The sequence below is a fragment of the Odocoileus virginianus genome, unplaced genomic scaffold (genome assembly GCF_023699985.2).
Source record: "Odocoileus virginianus isolate 20LAN1187 ecotype Illinois unplaced genomic scaffold, Ovbor_1.2 Unplaced_Scaffold_41, whole genome shotgun sequence".
In the NCBI taxonomy this organism is placed as follows: domain Eukaryota; kingdom Metazoa; phylum Chordata; class Mammalia; order Artiodactyla; family Cervidae; genus Odocoileus; species Odocoileus virginianus.
Genome location: NW_027224303.1, coordinates 1 through 20775, shown reverse-complemented (window position 1 = coordinate 20775; position 20775 = coordinate 1). Strand labels below are relative to the sequence as shown.

General features: G+C 42.2%; 1 protein-coding gene across 1 annotated transcript in view; it reads right to left on the bottom strand.

The window, feature by feature from the left end:
- The window catches only part of LOC110137758 (potassium voltage-gated channel subfamily KQT member 5-like), a 35146-nt gene extending 16249 nt beyond the window's left edge, over nucleotides 1–18897 (bottom strand). The window contains exon 1 of the mRNA XM_070463197.1: nucleotides 18769–18897. Within this exon, the coding sequence (XP_070319298.1) occupies nucleotides 18769–18886 (118 nt within the window). The 5' untranslated portion in view covers nucleotides 18887–18897. The remainder of the gene's footprint in view (nucleotides 1–18768) is intronic.
- Between the last annotated feature and the right edge of the window lie 1878 nt (nucleotides 18898–20775).

Genomic DNA, 20775 nt, shown 5'->3' with positions numbered 1-20775 from the left:
GTCTCTGGCCAGATCAAGGCAGCTTTAGAAGTGCTTTAGCTGTCCTTCCAGGTGTGGTGGGGTCGGGGTGTGGGAGAAATCACACTTGAGTTTTCCAAGGTCATTTTGGTTGCCTTTGGGAACCAGATCCAGAGGGGGCTGGATGACATGAGTGGAGGTCACAGGGCCAATTAGGAAGCTGCTGGCGTGGTCCAGCCCGAGGGCGAGAGCAGCCTCAGAGGAGCCAGGGGAAGTGAGGAGGACCCAGGCAGGGGGTGGACTTGGGACGCGCCAAGGAGGAGGTGTCAGGACCCACTGTGGGGCTGATTGTGGGCTCTAAGGGTGACTTTAGGATTTCTGGCTGGAGAAACTGGGTGAGTAAAGCCTGTCAGCTGAGATGGGGGGCTGTTGTCGACAGAGTGGGCACGAAGGGGGGCTGTTTGAGGGGTATGGGTAACAGGGTTGCCTGAGATCCCTCCAGACACTGGAATAGCATGGTGAGGCTGGAGTGTGGGCAGAGGTCAGGGGTGCAGACTCAGGTGTGCTGAGGTCTGATCTAGTCCTGTGGTGCCATGGGACTAGCCTGGCACTGAACCTTCTCACTTCAGAGGTGGGTACAGATGGGAGGATGTGTGGAAGCTGTGCTTCTGTGTTTATGAAGCAGGAAAAAAGCGTATGTCCTTTGAGAACTGCTGTGAATGAGTAGGAGGCAAACACATCCTACTGAAGGTAACCCCGAGGGTCCTGAGTAAATCACCTGGGTGTAATCCCACGAGCTCTCCATCCATCAGGAGGATGAAATGTCAGGGGTGTTTCCAGATGATTCAGAACGTGTTCCAGGGCAGTGACGTGTTGGCCTTATGTGGTGTTCCTTTATATAGAAAGCACGAGAATGACTTTTAGAAACCGCAGTTTTGCACACATCTGAGGAAGCTGTGTGAAACCATCACCTGGTACCTATATTCATGCCCACCAGACGGCAACGCTGCGATCACTTCCAGCTCAGCAGGGCCCACACAAGTATTTGACTACAAGTCTAAAAAAAGATTTGGATTGCCACCAACAAAAGCTCATGGCTGAGACTTCTGCTGGCAATCCCCTTTGGCCCCACGATGCTCGGATATCCTCTTCAGTGTGGTAACCTGAGTGTTTATGCACCGAGAGCGAAGCAATGACGTCATCACAGGTGTAACCTTACCAACTGAAAACAAAATAGCCAGCCTCCATTTTGGTTCCTACTCTAAGGCTTTACATGATGCCGACTCTTTGATTCTTGGCAGCCAGTTGTGTTTACTAGTATTCGGAAATGTAATTTTTCTTTGAGAAATCTGATACTTATTTTCAGATGGCATGCAGGTTTTGATTAATCATCGCCTACTTCTCAAATTTCTGAAAGCATGTCTTCAGGAAGTTCTTTGAACAGACTGTGCTATTTGGATTTTGCAGGTGGAGATGCCATTTCAGTAACCAAATGTCAGTAACCAAAAGACACCTGTGGGTGGGAACTGATTCTGAGCGCCATCCAGGGATATTGAGAATTACCCAGTACACCTGACTTTCGGTCTTTTTCAAGGCACAGCTTATTTTTAAAAATAAGAAATAGATAGTTTAGGCTGCTGGATAATCCTTAGGGATAAACACTGGGGTGTGAAAATGGACTTTTCCTTCTGTGAAGAATGAAAAAAAATAGTGCTTTAAAAGAGTGAATTTGAGTAAATATAAGCCATAAATAAACACTTGACACACATAATTTTGAAAATCCTACTTGTTGCCATGTGCAGATTATATCCATCTTTTTAGGGGGATTATTAGTCAAACGGATCATGATTAATTACAGACCTAAGTACCATCCTTAATGATCAAATGTTTGGCAAAATTCATCCTCGTTGGCACTAGATAAGGGGCAGGTTTTAGAACTTTCTAATTTCATATTTGTTTTTATGAAGCCTATAAAGTATATTGCTGTTCTTATCTGTGATTAAAAGGAAAGAAATGGAGTCCCAGAGAGGCTGGTACAAGATGACAGAATAAGTTACTCCCAGAGACAGGGTTAGAACTCATGGTAATGACATGAGTCTCAGCTCTGACTGTGGGACGGGTTGCTTCACGACAAATCCTGAAGTCATGAGGATGGATCCCACTCTGGGCTCTCTTTCTTTTTATTATCAATCCCTTTCCTACCATCAAGAGCTTTTTAAACAAGACAGCTATGTTTAGAGGAGAACAAAAAACAAGGTTTGTTGAAAACACGTGGTGATACCACCTGGGGATGTGGGGAAGGATATATTTCCACAAATGAACTTTGGAGAAGCAGGAAAAAAATGTAATTAAAAATGGTTTCAGATGTGCATATTTTAATGTTGTGACCAGTAAAGATTCCAGAAAACCACAGAAACTTGATAAGAGATGGATTCTGAAGTCACACGATGGCAAAGTCCTGAGGATTAGCTACACTACTTTGATCTCCACATTCCAAACGCAGATTTGGAGTCTGTGGTAGGGGCTAAAATCAAATATTTCAAACATTTTGTAAAAGACAGAAGTAAAAAGTTTGAGAAAACAGTAGCAGAAAATCATCCTGTAAAGAACCTGTAATTACAAGCATGAAAAATAAGCACTTTGTTAAAAAATATCATCACATTCACATGACCAAATGAAGCAACTACATTAAAAAAATTCAGGCAAAAATCATCTTGCTGAAAACTCATGTGAACTGAGGTCAAGGTGCTACCCTTTGTTTGCATTGCTTGGGTAATTGTCACAGTTTTGCTTCATTCTTTATATTGTGTTTACCTTGTGTATGTATAGGGTGAGACTGTGGGGAGGTGAGGTCGTGCAGGTGAATGCCTCATGGCTTGCGACTGTTTTGAATTTTTTATTCACTCAATACACACTTATCGTGGTCAGAAGCTGCTAGGACCTGGGCTTCTGATAGTAAAGGGCGTGGGCAGGGTAGACGAGACCAATGCCCTCCACCCACACAGAGGTGAAAGGACAGCTGGCAAGATGGACTGAGGAAGTGACCACAACCAGGGTGATGCCTGTTCAGACAGCAGCAGGGCAGGCGCAGGGAACCTGGTTCAGGGCTGAGGAAGCCCTTCTGGGGGAAACATGGGTGAAGAACAATGAACATCCAGTCAAAAATAAAGCTACAACCACCCCACCCCCACCCCGAATATCCTCAGGGACCGTAACGCAACCATTTCTGGAAGGATCACATCTAAAGAGCTCTAGACATGATCATTTCAGAAATGACTGTGCTACGGACAGAGGAGACTGGTGGGCTACAGTCCACAGGTTCAAAAAAGAGTAGACAAGACAGTGACTGCTGCTGCTGCTGCTAAGTCGCTCAGTCGTGTCCGACTCTGTGCGACCCCATAGACGGCAGCCCACCAGGCTCCCCCGTCCCTGGGATTCTCCAGGCAAGAACACTGGAGTGGGTTGCCATTTCCTTCTCCAATGCATGAAAGTGAAAAGTGAAAGTGAAGTCGCTCAGTCGTGTCCAACTCTTCGCGACCCCATGGACTGCAGCCCACCAGGCTCCTCCGTCCATGGGATTTTCCAGGCAAGAGTACTGGAGTGGGTGCCATTGCCTTCTCTGACTTAGTGACTAAACAATGACAAAGATCTTTAGACTCAAAAATACCTACAGTGGTTCCTTCCCCTGCTCCTCTTCTTTTAAAATGCAATTTATTCTTATTAAAGACACATGGACTCAAACTCTAGGAATTTAGTAGTGAGGGAGATGATTTAAGAAAAACAATCAACAAAAAACATAACAAGAAGTCTTACTAAGTTGGTAATTGTTTCTGATTGCATTAGTCAGTTCTAGGATTGTTCACTTTGTTCCTATTTAATATCTTTAGCTGAACATTTTTATTCTGAAAAAATTCTTCCTTTTTTTTTTAACAAATAAATGGATAAATAAAGAGCAATGTATCTATCTTATTTTTCTCTTACACAAAACATAGCACACTATGTAGGTAATATTGCAGCATCTTTTTTTTTTCTTTCAATTAATACATCTTGGGTCCTTCCGTATCTAACCAAAAGATCATCTTCATTGTGTTCACAGTTTATTCAGCTCTATTTACTACTTACTACGAATTGATGAGACTGTCAGGAAGGAGAATTCCTGGGGCACAGAGTAAACTCCATGTAATTTTAGTAGTCATGACACTTTCCATAAGCGAGACACCACTTTGCACTCCTGTTTCCTCACCGTCTCACTAAAAAAGTAACTGAATTTTCCCGATTTGACAGGTGAGAAAACGCTGCCTTTTGTATTTCTTATGAGCAAGACTGTGTTTACAAGGCACATGGGTATTTCTTTTGCTGGGAACTGTCTGTTCATACTCATTTGCTATCTTTTATTTTCCTCTGGGTTGCTGGATTTTTCTTCTGGATTTCTAGAGCTTCTTAGAGTTTAAGATGATTAACTTTTTGTCTCTGATAGGTGTTGTATATATTTTCCTACATTTGTCTTTTGACATTGCTTGTTTTACTTTGTTTTATCATACAGTATTTTTGATTTTATGCAATCTAATTATATCTTTAAAAAATTTTATGTAGTATAAGTTTATCAATGTTTTCTTCTATGGTCTCTATATTTTTAGGCACAGTTAAAAAGACCTTCCTGGTTGCAAGATTATATGACAATTTACCCATTTCTGCCATCCAATATTTATTTAAATCTTTGATTTACTTGGAATTTATCTTGGAATATGATAAGATAAATATGGATCCAACCTGATCTTCTTCCAAATGAGTAACTAGTTGTTCTAACATTGCTTATGCCCGGAGTGGTGGTGATGGAGCTGGAATTCATGAACGTGTAGAGTTGTTACTAACTTTTAAGAAAATGACTTTTCTGTTGATTATGATGGAAGATTCACTGGGAGATTTTGAGAGGGGGTTTTGAAGGTTTTAAAAATAGTTTTAAGAATTGGGGGATTTTTTTTTTTTTTTAAAGCTTATACTATGATCCTACAGTCTCACTCCTGGGCAAATATCCAGAGAAAATGCTACTTCAAAAAGATACATGTACTGCAATGTTCATAGCAGCACTACTTACAATAGCCAAGATATGGAAGCAACCTAAATGTCCATCAACAGAGGAATGGATAAAGAAGATGTGGTGCATATATACAATGGAATATTACTCAGTCACAAAAGAGAATGAAATAATGCCATTTGTAGCAACATGTGTGGATCTACAGATGATCCTACTAAGCAAAGTAAGTCAAATAAAGACAAATGTCATATGATACCACTTATATGTGAAATCTGAACAAATGATATAAATGAACTTATTTACAAAATGAAAATGGACATAGTCATAGAAAACAAATGTATTGTTACCACAGGGGAAAGAGGGGAGGGATAAATTAAGGATTTGGGATTAACAGACATACACTTCTATATATAAAATATATAAACTAAAAGGACCTACTGTATAGAATAAGGAACTATATTCAGATCTTATAATAACCTAAACTGGAAAAGAATCTGAAAAAAGAATACATATATTCTTATATATGGGCTTCCCTGGTAGCTCAGCTGATAAAGAATCTGCCTGCAATGCAGGAGATCCTGGTTTGATTCCTGGGTCAGGAAGATCCCCTGGAGAAGGGATAGGCTACCCACTCCAGTATTCATGGGCTTCCCTGCTGGCTCAGATGGTAAAGAATCCACCTGCAATGCGGGAGATCTGGGTTCAATCCCTGGGTTGGGAAGATCCCCTGGAGGGGGGCATGGCAACCCACCCCGGTATTCTTGCCTGGAGAATTCTATGGACAGAGGAGCCTGGCGAGGCTACAGTCCATGGATTCACAAAGAGTCAGACATGACTGAGTGACTAAGCATAGCACAGCATTCTTATATATATATAACTGAATCACTCTGCTGTATACTTGAAACTAACAAATCATTGTAAGTTATACTTCAATAAAAATGGTTTAAAAAAGAATAGAGGATTTTTGAAAGGTGTGGGATCAGGGATAACAATTTTTTTTTTTTATATTACATCAGGACTATGATTATTTGGTCCAAAGCGTGGTGATAGCTTTAAGCATTTTATCCTGAGGGATTCGAGTTTTGAGGCTTGATGTGATTATAAGTATCCTTTAGCACAGGGTCCCCAACCCCCGGGTCATGGACCAGTATTGTTCGGTGGCCTGTTATGAACATGGTCACACAGAACATGGTCACACAGGAGGTAACTGGTGGGTGAGCAAGTGAAATTTCATCTATATTTACACACACTCCCCGCTGGTTGCATTACTGCCCGAATTCTGCCTCTTGTCAGATCAGTGGCTGATTTAGATCCTCATAGGAGTGTAAACCCTACCGTGAATCTCTCGCGTATGTGAGAGATCTAGGTTGAGCACTCCTTATGAGAATTATCTTGAAACCATCCCCTCCTGGGCCAGTGGAAATATTGTCTTTCATGAAACCAGTCCCTGGAGCCAAAAAGATTGGGGACTGCTGCTTGAGCAGGCAAGTATAATTAGTATTGGTTTCAGTAAAATTTGCTTGAATAAGGACTTCCTACAAAGTAAAGTTAGATTTAAGTAATGGTCCTTCAGGAATTTGTACAGTATTGGTTTTTTACATTAATTAGTCTCTCACACTTCATCTACATAAGCATCAAATTTGCATTTACTAGAGCATGAAGAACTGCTCCTTAATGGACTATATTTTCACTTATTTCTTGACCCAAGTAATTAAATATGAATTTCAGAAACTTCTGCTTATTAGAATAATTTTCATAGAAAAACAGAAGTAGAAACATATATTTTCTATGAAAGTAATGAATGTCATTTAAGTCAATATGGATGTAATTTACTGTCATGAAGTATTCCAGGCATTTCTGTATTTTAAAAGAAATAGCTAGGCACTGGAAACAGTTTGGTAGCTTCTGATAAAGTCAAACACCATTGGAGCCAGTAACCCCACTCCTGGGTATCTATCTTAAAGAAATAAAAACTTATGTTCATACAAAGCCTCTACATAAATGTTCATGGCAGCTTGACTTAGAAATGACCTGACCATCTGGTCATCCGGCCACATGACCTTTAACAGGTAAATGGATAACTATGTAATGCATAGCATGGAATACTAGTCAGCGATACAAAGGACTGAACTACTGTTACTTGCAATGACTTATATGGATCACAAGAGTATTATGCTGAGTGGGAAAAAAAGCAATTTTAAAAGATTGAATTTATGACTATGGTTGCACTTACACAACAATCTGAAAATGACAAAATTACAGGGATGAAAATATCAGTGATTCTCAGGAGCTGGGATTTTTGGGGAGGAGTGACTCTAAAGAGATAGCACCTTGAGTTTGTTTAGGGGTGGGAAGGTTCTGTGTCTTGATGGTGGTGATGGTTCAATTAACCTGTGCGGTAAAATTTCATTGACTGCATGCAGAGACTGGTGAAATCTGAACAAGGCTTGCAGTTTAGTCAGTAACACATCCAATCCACTTCCTGGTTTTGGTAATTGCACTAAACTCACGTGAGATGCCATCAATGGGGGAAGCTGGCTGAAGGATAGTTGGGTGCAGGACAACTCTCTCTACTCTTTTTGCAACTTTTAAGTAAGTCTTCAATTATTTCAAAATGAAAAGTAGAAAAAAAAAAAAGGGCCAGCTCTTAGGAAGATGACTGCTGGGAAAAGGAACTGCATTTTTTGATACTAACATCTATTTTCTTTTTGGCTTCACATTAGCTAGTGTCTCCAGTGGGGACAGGACCCAGACCTCATCATGTGGTTTATTGATTTGTTCCTGTTGCGTTGCACATGAGTGATGCAGGGAGATAACGTGGTACCATAGAAGGATGTCCTGAGCATATCTCACTCTCTTGGTCGTTTTTGTTGTTGTTCTGACTGCTTTGCTTATATGCAGCATGACCCTTGATAAGACCCTTAAGGCTCACTTTTTTGATATGTAAAACGGGTATTACCATCTTTTTCAATTTTAATAAGAAAGTCAATCCTAAAGGAAATCAATCCTGAATATTTACTGGAAGGACTAATGCTGAAGCTGAAGCTCCAATACTTTGGCCAACTGATGCAAAGAGCCAACTCATTAGAAAAGACCCTGATGCTGGGAAAGATTGAAGGCAAAAGGAGAAGGGGACAACAGAGGATGAGATGGTTGGATGGCATCACTGACTCAATGGACATGAATTTGAGCAAATTCCAGGAGATAGTGAAGGACAGGGAAGCCTGGTGTGCTGCAGTCCATGGAGTCACAAAGAGTTGAACATGACAGAGCAACTGAACAACAATGAGGGTTATATGTGATAGTTCATAAATATGATTTATAGTTTAAAATTTTATTTGTGTTCATGTAACACGAAGTAGCCCAAGTCCTGACCTCCTGTTATATTCAGCCTTAAAGGAAGATTTCTTATCTAAATACAGTTCTTAAACTATCATCTGTTTTGTAATGTGTGTGTAGGAAATAGACAATAGATGGTCCAGCAAGTTCACAGTCACCGTGGATTGGTGTGAAAGTAATCAAAAGTCAACAATGAAGCAAAGGCTCACTCATCTCTTGTTTCAAGGAAGTTGGTGAGTTGAGCATTTAATTCATTGTGGTTGTTTCTTTTGACCCAAAGGAGTGCAGAAGGGGAACTAGGCACTCTGTTTTTCCTCTTATTACTACTGTTATTAAAAAAAAAAAATCCGTTAAGTTTTTTTTTCTGGCAAAACTGTGGTTCTGCAGCATTTTCAAGTTGAAACTTTGCTTATGTGTCAAAGTGAGAAGAATCAAGCAGTCCTTTGCCCATTGTGGCTGCGGCATCAGGGTCATCTCTTGTGGCAGCAAAACCACCTAGAACTCACTGGGAACCTGCATCTCGACAGGAAGTTTGCTGATCTGCATCACGTGGTCTCCTGCCAACCTGCTAATAAATTCATTTTTCCTGCTCCCTCATTATTCCTCCGTGTGTAGATTAAGTGGATTATACTGTAATTAAAATTGACTCTCCAGAGATGATGCATTAGAGCTGGGAGCCAGGGGAAGTCGGCTTTCTGCCCCAGCTCCGCGGCTGACTTGGGGGTTAACCAGGGAGCACTCCCTTCATGGAGCCTCAATTTTACTGTCTCTATCTAGTGAGAGTGAAGCAACATCTCAGAGGGACACAGTGCTGCTTGACGAGCTCTATCTTCTAACTAAGCTCCAAATTCCGTGATAGGAATGTGCTCTTTGAAGAATTAAAGATGCATTTATACTGTGGTTGAGCATCTTAATAAGGATGAAGCTTTAAAATCTAATTTTAAAAGCCGCCCACTACACAGCACATTATCCATGCTCTCAAATGCTGCACTCAGCTGTGCACGGGGCCGCTCGCTCTGTGGTATTTATTAAAAATAAAACACAAGCCCTGCAAAGATGTGCTGGGAACATCTCCACAGCCACACACAGGGGCTGAATTGCACATCTTCCACTGCGGGGAGAGGGGCTCCTGCTGGCAAATTCCAAGCAGCACTCAGAAAACTGACCTTATAGAGACAGTAATGCTTCCTATTGATCGTAAGTCTTCAGATAACAGCTCAACACAGTGAGGGGCCATTTCTCAAAGGAAATAAATCATCTTTAATGAAATAAATCTGCATCACAGCCATCCCTGAGTGGATGCTGCAGAGTCCTTTGCTCAGAGGCCCTTGGGAGCTGATTTCTGGTGAGAGTTTCCAAGGGGAATGTGAGCACGCTCATCACATTCCCCTAATTCCTGCTGCTCACAGGAAAAACACATTGTCTTTTCAGTTTGGACATTTCACATTTCTATGTAGATGGCAGAAACACAGATGTAAGGGTAGATATATAGATGCGTGGAAAAGTCAGAGGGACAGGTTTATATTTTCCTGGATGGATAATGATTTATATATTCCGATATGAAGTTCAAACAGGTATAGACAGATGACCAAGAGACCCAGGGCCTTATATAGCCATACTTCTTGTTGTCTGATCAAAATGTTGTGTTTTTAACCTAAATATTTATCATTAGGCCCAAGAGTCGTCTACTGGACCTCTGCCTAATGGCCCATCTTAGACACTGCTTCATCTCAGGCAACTATATGGCCTCATGTGGCCCCCACGGCCCCTGAAAGTGGCTGTCTGTCCATCAGACAGAACTCTGGACACAATGACCATGTGTCTCTTCCTGGTATAGGCCGAGCTCCCTTGGTCTCCAGAACCTTTGCATTGCTTGCTCTCTGGCCTGGAAAGACCTCTGCCCACATCATCTCATCAGTGGCTCCTGTAATACTCAGGTTGACTTGAGTGTCCACTCCTTAGAAAGACTCCCTTGGACCACTCAATCTAAAGGAACTCCTAATCTCTCTGTTTATTTTCTTCATTGCATTCTCTGTAGTTGATGTTATCTTGTTTTTCAAAAATATGCCTGCATATTATTTTTCTCTGGCCCCTGGAGTATCAGCTCGACAGGAAAGAGGACACTGCCCATTTAGAGCAATGTAGCATCCTTGGCATTAAGAACCCCACTTGGACATAGTGTAGCTGTTTGTTGGGTGACTGAGCTCAAAATCCAAGGGACCTTTCCCTCCTCTCCAGTCGATCATGATGTTCTACACCCTTCTGTCCATGACTCCTGCCTCCATCAGCTTTGCTCTGAATCAACACAACCAGTCTCCTCTTGCTCCAAGGGCAAAGGAGCTTCTGTGCTTATGGGCAGGGATTGTGATTTATTAATGGTTGTGTCATTTGCACCTAAGATCACGTTTGGCACATAATAAATAAACTGTCTGTGAGTGAATTTTCTTACGTTAACATTTGAAAGTTCAGAATATTGGTACCATGTATCATACTGCTCCACTCAGGCTTATAGAAGGAGTGGGAAATAATCTTTCGTTATTCATTTTCTCCAGGCATATTCTCCCTATGGTCCAGCCTTATGAGCTAATCAAGCTATAAGACACTCAAATTTGCACACCAGGTCAAGTGACCTAAACAGGTCTCCAGCGGTCTATAGCATGAACAACATGTGAATGCATTTCTGAGAATGGTGTCACTTACCCGGAGATGTCTCTAGTTAGGACATACCCAGGGACCTCAGGAAAGCATTGCTCAAGAGGCCATGCAGTCATAGCAGAGGCAAATTAGTCTACTTCAGAGCTTAATTTCTTCTTTAGGTTGGAGAGCAGCAACAAGTAACCTGATCTAACTGAAGTAATAAGGCTAATATTTAAAGCTGATACTACAATTAATGCCATTTTGTGAAGTCTGACTTATTATTCAAAGAGTTTAGGTGACAAACGATAACATTTGTATACAACTAATGGATATTACAAATGCAAGTTGATGACAATGGACAAGGCTGACTAAATTTAATTTAAAAACACTAATAAACAATAAGAGCAATTTTCTCACAGTTGGGTCATGTGGTACTCTGGGGAGTGGATACTTGGTCATTGTCCTCGGTTCCTTGTACAGAGCTCCTAGGCTTTGGGATCTCTGGCATGATAAATGCCTTTTGTCCAAAAATCAGACGACTGTTGGCTAGGGGTCCCTATTGAGCTTCCTGGGTACCAGGAAGACCCAGGACCTCTTAGGAGAGAAAGAGTTCAGTCACCAACAGCTGTGAGAGCTCCATAACTCTCTCTAAACCATGGGGTTTGGTGAGCATCTGGTGAACATACAGGTTCTGGGAGGTGGGGCTCTTGAAGGGGCACAAAATCTCCATGTTAGCCAGTCCTCTGCCCCAAACACCTGTCCGATGCATCTCTTCCACTTGGCTGTTCTCAGATTGTAGCTCTTATAATAAATATAAAAAATATAATGTGATATAATGTACAGCACTTTCCTGAACTCTGCGTCATTCTAGCAACATGGGGGGCTATTGGAATCCCTAGATTGCAGTCGGCCAGGCAGAGTGTGTTAGCCTGCACACCTCTCTGTGGCTGGTGTCTGAAGTTGGGGAGGGAAAGTCCAGTGAGAATAAACGCTGGATCGGCGGGGTTTCATACTAATACCCATTGTTAGTGTCAAAATTGTATTGCGTTGTTGGTTTCCCTGTGGCTTAGCTGGTAAAATATCTGCCTGCAATGCAGGAGACCCCAGCTCGATTCCTGGGTTGGGAAGATCTGCTGAAGAAGGGCTAGGCTACCCACTCAGTATTCTTGACCTCTCCTGATGGCCCAGACAGTAAAGAATCCACCTGCAATGCGGGAGGCCTGGGTTCAATCCTGGGTTGGGAAGATCCCTGGAGAAGGGAATGGCAACCCACTCCAGTATTCTTGCCTGGAGAATTCCACAGACAGAGGAGCCTGGCAGGCCACAGTCCATGGGGTTGCAAAGAGTCAGACATGACTGAGCAACTTTCACTTTCAAGGGTGTCCAGAAAGCTGGAGAATTGGTTGATGTGAGGGAAAACCCCACAGGTTTGATGTCAAAAGTGTTGTGAGTGAAAACAGTTCATCAGGTAGGCTTATTTTTCTAGATTGAAATCCTAGTTCTTTCATTCACCATCTTTCTAAGTGTGGACAAGTTTCTCAAACCTTATCTTACTTCCACATCTTTAAAAAAGATACTGTAAAACTTCGGCAGGATTAAATAAGGCACTATTTACAGAGTTCAAGAGCAGTATCCATAACGTAGCAAATTTCAATAAATATCAGCTATATTCACTATAGAGACTGAAATGGCTTTACAGTTCTGTAGTCAAGTGAGTCAAGAAGGTTTACGGTCCTCAGATGGTCTGCTTAATCACACGGAGTTGACCATACGCATGAGTTTGGACATTCAGACATAGAAGTAGGCAGAGAAGAGCACACGGCTGACATGAAACAACCCAAGAGAAATAACTTTCAGTAAAGGGCAGAGGAGACTAGAGGGCGGGAAAACGAGTGCAGCTGAAAAGAACGTCTCTTGGAACGAAAGATGGAGAGGCTGGAGAGGTAGAAAAACAGTGCCTCAATCTCCAGTTTAGGAGTCAGTGGCATCCAAGTGTCTCGAATACAGCTTTCCAACACATCAGCACCTGAAGCTGCTTTCAATAAGATGAACTCGCAGATATATTACAGTGGCCTTGGCTGTGTGGTTCATTTTAATAAAGGCTCTAATTTTGTTGTAGCTAAGGAAGACATTGGTTATTTTTTCCTCATTAAAAAAATATATACATTTGCTATTTTCCCGTGTCAAAGGCACATATGCTCAGCTCACGGGGGACACCTCTGTGCTCGGCTTTGCCTTTTGTCTTCCTGTGGAAATATTACACAGAAGGAGAACTGCTAAAACGGCATTAAAAAATCAACTTATATTTAGCATCAAATACTGATCCAAGGTTAATCACGAGCTAGTCTTTTCTGCTTTCCTGAGATGCGCTGCAGGACTGAAAACTACGGCCTTGTTCCATCTGTCTCTAGAAGGAGTCGTCGGGGATCCAAAAAGTCACGGTTACGAGTAACTTGTTGACTTTCTGACACGTCAGGCTCACTGTCATAATCTAAGCACCAGTCTTGGGTATGGTTTGCAATTTTCAGGCAAGTCATTAATGAAAGCTGGAAAAGGAGTGACTATGAACTCAATCTTTGAGGTTATTTTACACGTTCTCTATGCTAAGGCCACTGAGTGAATGAGTTGTGTTTGATTGTAGAGAGATCAGAAAAGAAATCAGAAAGTGGCCAGTCCAGACAAATGAGGGCAACTCATTAGTCATCCACAAACACATTCAGCTCTTCAAGTTGTAGCGCAGTGATTACTGGCCACAGCTGCAGACATGTTATTCCAACAGCATCTTAGGTGAGAGATGTAAATTGAAGGCATAGATATAAGAATTTTGCAATTCAAGATAAGCTTTTACCAGTTTTCAAACTCCCCAAATCAAGGAGAGATAAATCAGTTCAGTAAAGAAAGCATCTAATTTTAAAAAATGAATAGATTTTTCTTCCCGTTGGTTACAGATGTCTAAAAGATGTTTTTCAAACACAAGAATATAATGATTTTATGTTTTCTTAAATCAACAGTATTTGGAAATGCTCCGGTTCTGGCTCCCACGCAGGGGTGGGGAGTGGGCAGGTCAGGAGGGAAGTTACGATTCTTTGGGAATCAGCCCATGGGCCCCATGAACCAACCTGTGTCCAAATGGGATTAACTGGTCCGCAGGACTCAGTCCTGCCCAAGGCAACAGCTGGAGGGGCTTCGCTCTGCTTCAGCTCTGTTTTACAGGGTGCCTCTCAGAAGGCAGCCCCACACAGCAGGCACACAGGCCACCAGTCTCCTCTGGGCCCTTTCTTGAATGCTCAAGCCTTCTGAAAATGTTTGGGTGTGCGGCATGTTCAGAGTAACTAGATCTTACAGGTACGTGGAGTCTTGAGAGAGCTTAGCTTCATCTCCAAGCCCACAGCAGTTATCAGCACATCTTAGTCCTTTAATCTTCCTCTTCCTGTCTCGCATCCTTCTGGGACTTGGTGTAGCACGGGGTTCTGAAGATGGAGTTGTGTGACCTGTGACTCAGTCACCATTAGGCCTGTCAGCTGTGACCTAACAGATTCAGCATGACGTGCTATAGGTGTGGCTCTAGTAGGTAGCGGAGAGATGGCACCTCTGTCCACTTTGCCGCAGTAAATTAGGTCAAGCAGGGAAATCCAGGTTTACTTTACATTGCGATTGCTCATTTTACCCCTGACATCAATCATTTTTTATGGCCCTATTAAGCGTGGCCTAGAAAGGGCTCTGGGAGCCATTAGGGACACCCTGCTGCCTTCAGGCAGGTGACATTTGGTTGCTCTGTGTAGGTTACATCTTACCGACCTCATCCGAAAGAGCCTCATTTGAACATGTTTCAGTCTTACATAGGTTCAGCTGGACCACAAATCAAATCATTACACATATATTGAATAAAAGACTGAAAAGTGCATAGTTACCTTAAGTGTAAGTACAAATCTTGCTTTTGTTCTAGTGGGTATTCATTATATATTTATCTGTGAGGTTTTCTTCCAAAGAAGCTGATTTGGTAGAGGTAAAATGACAAATGAAGAAAAGGCCTGAAGAGGTAACTAAGCTCCAACCACATCTATACCACATCATGCTAAATCCGTAAGGTCACAGCTGACAGGCTTAAAGGTGGCTGAGTTACAGACGACACAACAGCATCTTCAGAACCACATGCTACACCAAGTCCCAGAAGGATTGGAGAGAGGAAGAGGAAGATTAAAGGACCAAGATGTGCTGATGTATCTGCAGCTGAGAACAGCTATCAAAAGGCAGCAAACATGTGGGAAAGAACCTGCTCTTTAGCTTAGAGGTCAGAAATACACTGACATTGTCTCTGGAATTGGAATGAAACCAATTTTTCAGTCAGTTCAGTCACTCAGTTGTGTCTGACTCTTTGTGACCCCATGGACTGCAGCACGCCAGGCTTCCCTGTCCATCACCAACTCCTGGAGCTTGCTCAAACTCATGTCCATCGCATTAGTGATGCCATCCAGCCATCTCATCCTCTGTCATCCTCTTCTCTTCCTGCCTCCAATCTTTTCCAGCATCAGGGTCTTTTCCAAGGAGTGAGCTCTTCGCATCAGGTGGCCAAAGTACTGGAGTTTCAGCTTCAGCATCAGTCCTTCCAGGGAATATTCAGGACTGATTTCCTTTAGGATTGACTGGTTTGATCTCCTTGCAGTCCAAGGGACTCTCAAGAGTCTTCTCCAACACCACAGTTCAAAAGCATCAATTCTTTGGTGCTCAGCTTTCTTTATAGTCCAACTCTCACATCCATACATGACTACTGGAAATAGCTTTGACTAGATGGGCCTTGGTTGGCAAAGTAATGTCTCTGTTTTTTAATATGCTGTCTAGCTTGGTCATAACTTTTCCTCCAAGGAGCTTTTCCTTGAGTTTCATGGCTGCAGTCACCATCTGCAGTGATTTTGGAGCCCCCCAAAATAAAGTCTCTCACTGTTTCCATTGTTTCCCCATCTATTTGCCATGAAGTGATGGGACTGGATGCCATGATCTTAGTTTTCTGAATGTTGAGTTTTAAGCCAACTTTTTCACTCTCCTCTTTCACTTTCATCAAGAGGCTCTTTAGTTCCTCTTCACTTTCTGCCATAAGGGTGGTATCATCTGCATATGTGAGGTTATTGATATTTCTCTTGGCAATCTTGATTCTAGCATGTGCTTCATCCAGGCCAGCATTCGCATGATACACTCTGCATATAAGTTAAATAAGCAGGGTGATGATATACAACCTTGATGTACTTCTTTCCCTATTTGGAACTAGTCTGTTGTTCCATGTCCAGTTATAACTGTTGCTTCTTGACCTGCATACAGGTTTCTCAGGAGGCAGGTAAGATGTACAGGTATTACCAACTCTTGAAGAATTTTCCACAGTTTGTTGTGATCCACACAGTCAAAGGTTTTGGTGTAGTCAATAGAGCAGAAGTAGATGTTTTTCTGGAAATTTCTTGTGTTTTTGATGATCCAACAGATGTGGTTCCTCTGCCTTTTCTAAATCCAGCTTGAACATCTGGAAGTTCACAGTTCACATACTGTTGAAGCCTAGCTTGGAGAATTTTGAGCATTACTTTGCTAGCGTGTGAGATGAGTGCAATTGTGCAGTAGTTTGAACATTCTTTGGCAATTTTTAATTGGTTTTAAAGCCTGAAACGGGACATTCCTGCAGTCATCTGTGAACCAACTTTACCCTATAGAAGCTGAATGAGTCCTGCTAAACTGTTTGCCTTGTGAATTGTTTTGTTTGGGTCCCTTATAGTACTGGAAGCTCTTGTGCCATAATTTCACATCAAGCTACAGTGTTTTGTGGTGTAGCTTGAGCAGGGATTCATAGAGAGGAGACCTCCAGAGAAAAACCAAGTGCCTGCATGGATGTGCCCTGGGGGTCAGGTGGGCCCCTTGGGGGCTGGGAGCTGGTGCCCAATTTCCTCTTCACTTCATCTGGCAGAAGAGGGACAGCCAGACAAACAGACTGCATCAGCAAAGGCCAAGCAAGGTGTTTTAAGGTTGATGTAACTTAGAATTGCACTAAAGTCACTTCTGTAACTGTAGTGCTTTGCAAGCAGTCACGTTTCCACAAAGTCCAGTTGAATGAATGGAGACTCTTGAAATATGCGGGTGTGTGGGGAGCACCCCCACTTCCCCATGCTCAGGACGTGTGTCCAGGATGTGGACACAGCACTGGCATGAAAGATGGAACAAAGAATTCCTCTGACAGTTCCCGTGCAAAGGGTTTCTCCACTTCCTCCTTAAGAATTGGGTGAAGAAGATACCTAAAGATGCTCAACAATTTCTGAAACAGAATGGAAAATCCTCTGTTGAGGAGGAGCTTTGCCTAAACTAGCTTGTAACTAAAATCCCAGTTTCTCAGGTTGGAAGCAGTGGAAATAAGGAAGCTCACCAGGAACTTTCAGCATTTGGATTTGCTGCTGCTGCTGCTAAGTCGCTTCAGTCGCGTCCGACTCTGTGTGACCCCATAGACGGCAGCCCACCAGGCTCCCCCGTCCCTGGGATTCTCCAGGCAAGAACACTGGAGTGGGTTGCCATTTCCTTCTCCAATGCCAAAGAAGTAGGAAGGAGAAAAGAGCAAGGAAACCAAATGTAACTATTGAATAACAGCAACTACAACATCCACAATTACAAGAAGCTATGGTACACAGGGTTTTACTATTCTTCCCCCAAAGGAATAAAAACATTTCATTTTTTAAAAAATAGGTCAAATTCTTCAAAAATGTCAGTGTTGTAAAAGACAGAAAGGCTGAGGAACTGTTCTAGATAAAAGGACACCACAGAGACCTGATGACTAAACGCCATGTGTGACCCTAGACTGCAGGGAAAAATGCTACAAGGACATTATTGAGTCAACTGGCAAAACTAGGATACAGCCAGCAGATTAGACAAGGGGCTGTACTAACGTCCAATTTAAGTACAGCAGATTATGCAAACTGATAGTCTTCTTTTGGAAAATCCATACTGAAATATTTAGGGATAAAAGGCCATGATGTAGGCAACTTACCTGAAAAAAATAATTAAAATTTGAGATAGAGTTGACTAGAATTTTCAATTTTATGATACACTTTAAAATATATCATTCCGAGGTGCCAGATCTTAACTCTGGAATGTTTTATAGTTTCAGGCTGGCACCCAGGTAACTGGAATCTCTTTGAAGCGACAGGGAGCTGCAGACATGTGGTATTTATTCGGGGACTGTAGGGTGGGGACCCAAATTTCAGAGGGGAAAACACTTTATCAGGTCTCATAGTTACAGTGAGTGTAATAAGCCACACATGTAATTATTCTTGAGGCCTGCTCATAAGTAAGCTTTACCAGGACACAGTACACTTACACATTTCAGCGGACCAAGAGCATGAAAGTGGCACTGCTTACACGGTAGAACAAAAATAGGTCTTTATGCTCACGGAAATCAATGCTTCCCCTAGTTCAGGGCGATGCTTGAGATCCGTGTGTTTCAGCACAACTCAACTTGACATGGGTGTTCCGGAGCCAGGCCCTCCGGCTCAGTCCCAGCGCCACCCACTTACTAGCTGTGTGACTTTCGCAACCCCACGTCTCTGTGCCCCAGCCTCTCCATCTGCAAAACTCGGATAGCGACAATACCTACCTCACTGAGCTGGGAAGCGGATTAAATGAATTAGCACTCTCAAATCATGAGAGAGCCTGGCCTATGGTGAAGAAGCCATGAATATTAGCTTTTAACATGAACCGAATGTGGTAATACCAGAGACAGGAGAAGAAAAGGATGTAGTGCCCTAAACCTGGGCGTCCAGGACTCTGATATTCACCTATGACACAGAATGGCTTTCGGGCGAATCTCAGTCTTCCCTGCCATCCGCGGTATCGGCAGCAACAGCCTGCAGACCAGATTCGAATGATGAACTCCAAACCAAAGACGACGATCATCACGAATTCCTGAAACATCAAACAGGGCATGTCAGGGAGGGGCATTACCGAGCAAACTAGAGCAGGAATCTCCATGGATATTATACAGTCAGGCACTTCATCTAAAACATCTGGTTGTTAAAGTCGGAAGCTAACATTTCCTTTGCTCCAAATCAAGGTAAACCCAGAGAACATCAGAACCCCACATTGTTTCCTAGTGTGGAACACTATTTCTCTTCAAGTCTCTAATGTCTTGCAAATTTAGGAGTCAGTTTTAATTCTAAAAGTGCAGCCTGAATTACAGGTTCCCCTTGCCTGGTATATGCAGTCCCTTGGTATCCCCAGGAAACTGGTTCCAGGACCCCCTGGACACCAATATATGTGGATGCTCAAGTCTCTTATGGAAAATGGAGTAGGGCTTGCATGCATGTAATCCATGCACATCCTTGCATATACTTTGAGTCATCCCTAGATTACTTATAACACCTAATATAATCAAAAGTTTTGTTAATAGTTGCTGGCACACAGTTAAAATTTTGCTTCTTGGAAATTTCTGTTTGTTTGTTTGTTTTTTTTCACAAGTATTTTTGGTCTACGTTGGTTGAACCTGTGGATGTGAAACCTGGAGATAAGGAGGGCTGACTACATAGTGCAATTGCCCTTAGTTACCTGGTAACGTGAAATATTTGAAATGAAAGAGTGAACTCCAAAAATACAGTTTACAGTTTTACAGAAAGCAGATCCTCATTTTGCTGCAAGGAGTGACATAATCCCTGAGCTCTGAGGAGTTGTTCTGAGACAAAGAGAGATAAATATTTAGGAGTATACTGAGTTTTTTTGTTATGATGTCAAAAATCTCCTCATAAGACAGCAAGTTTTGACAGTGTTATCGTGTGCAGCACACACATCCTTTGCCAGAAATGAGACCCTGAAGCCTCTGGAGATGAAACTTGTTTATTACTAGGCTGCCCTTTGGTGAGAGCTGCCTAGAAAATAATACTTGTTCCATCAGGAAGGCTTTGAGATTTTCTAGGAAGAGTTGTGTGTGAACCCTGGGAAAGGCCACCTAAAGAGGCTCATTAAATAGTTGGTCACAGAAGGCAAGGGAAACCACCTTCCCACAGAAGGGAAACCACCGGAATTTGTTAAGAAAGTGTCTCTGGAGCAAACTTGTCATAGTCACCTTGTCATTCCTTGACTGAGTCAGGCACAGAGTTTATCAACACTTGTTTCCCTTTAAAAATAATATTTCCCTCTTTTGTTTTTAAAGAAGCATTGACTCAGCACTTAAAATGTATTAATAGAACAGTATTTATTGAGGCTTCCCTGGTGGCTCAGGGGGTAAAGAATCCACCGGCAATGCTGGAGACCTGGGTTGGGAAGATCCTATGGAAAAGGAAATGATAATCCAGTATTCTTGCCTGGAGAGAACTTCATGGACAGAGGAGACTGGCAGGCTACAGTCCATGGGGCTGCCAAGAGTCATACATGACTGAGCGACTAACACACATACACAGTTATTAATTGATCTTTGCTATAACTGCTTAATTATAAAAGTGATACATGGTTTTTACTAATACCTCTAAACACCACGGAAGTGTTGAGCATAGAAAGTGAAGGTCCTAATCTACTCTCCATCCTCCCGCCCCATGTCCCAGGATAAAAGCCATTATCAAATTTAGAAAAATGGCATTTTTGTTGCAAGTTTCAGGGAAATGTCTGTTTCTTCAGTTAGAGTACGTGATGATATGCCACACTTTTAAAATGCCTAGTAGAGATACAGCATTCTCTCCTTCTGTTATTTTTCACTAAGTAACCTGCAAATATTTCTCATGATGGGAGATAAATCTCCAGTATTATGGCTGCTACTTACAGTGACTTAACACTGAAAGTGAAAAGTGAAAGTGAAG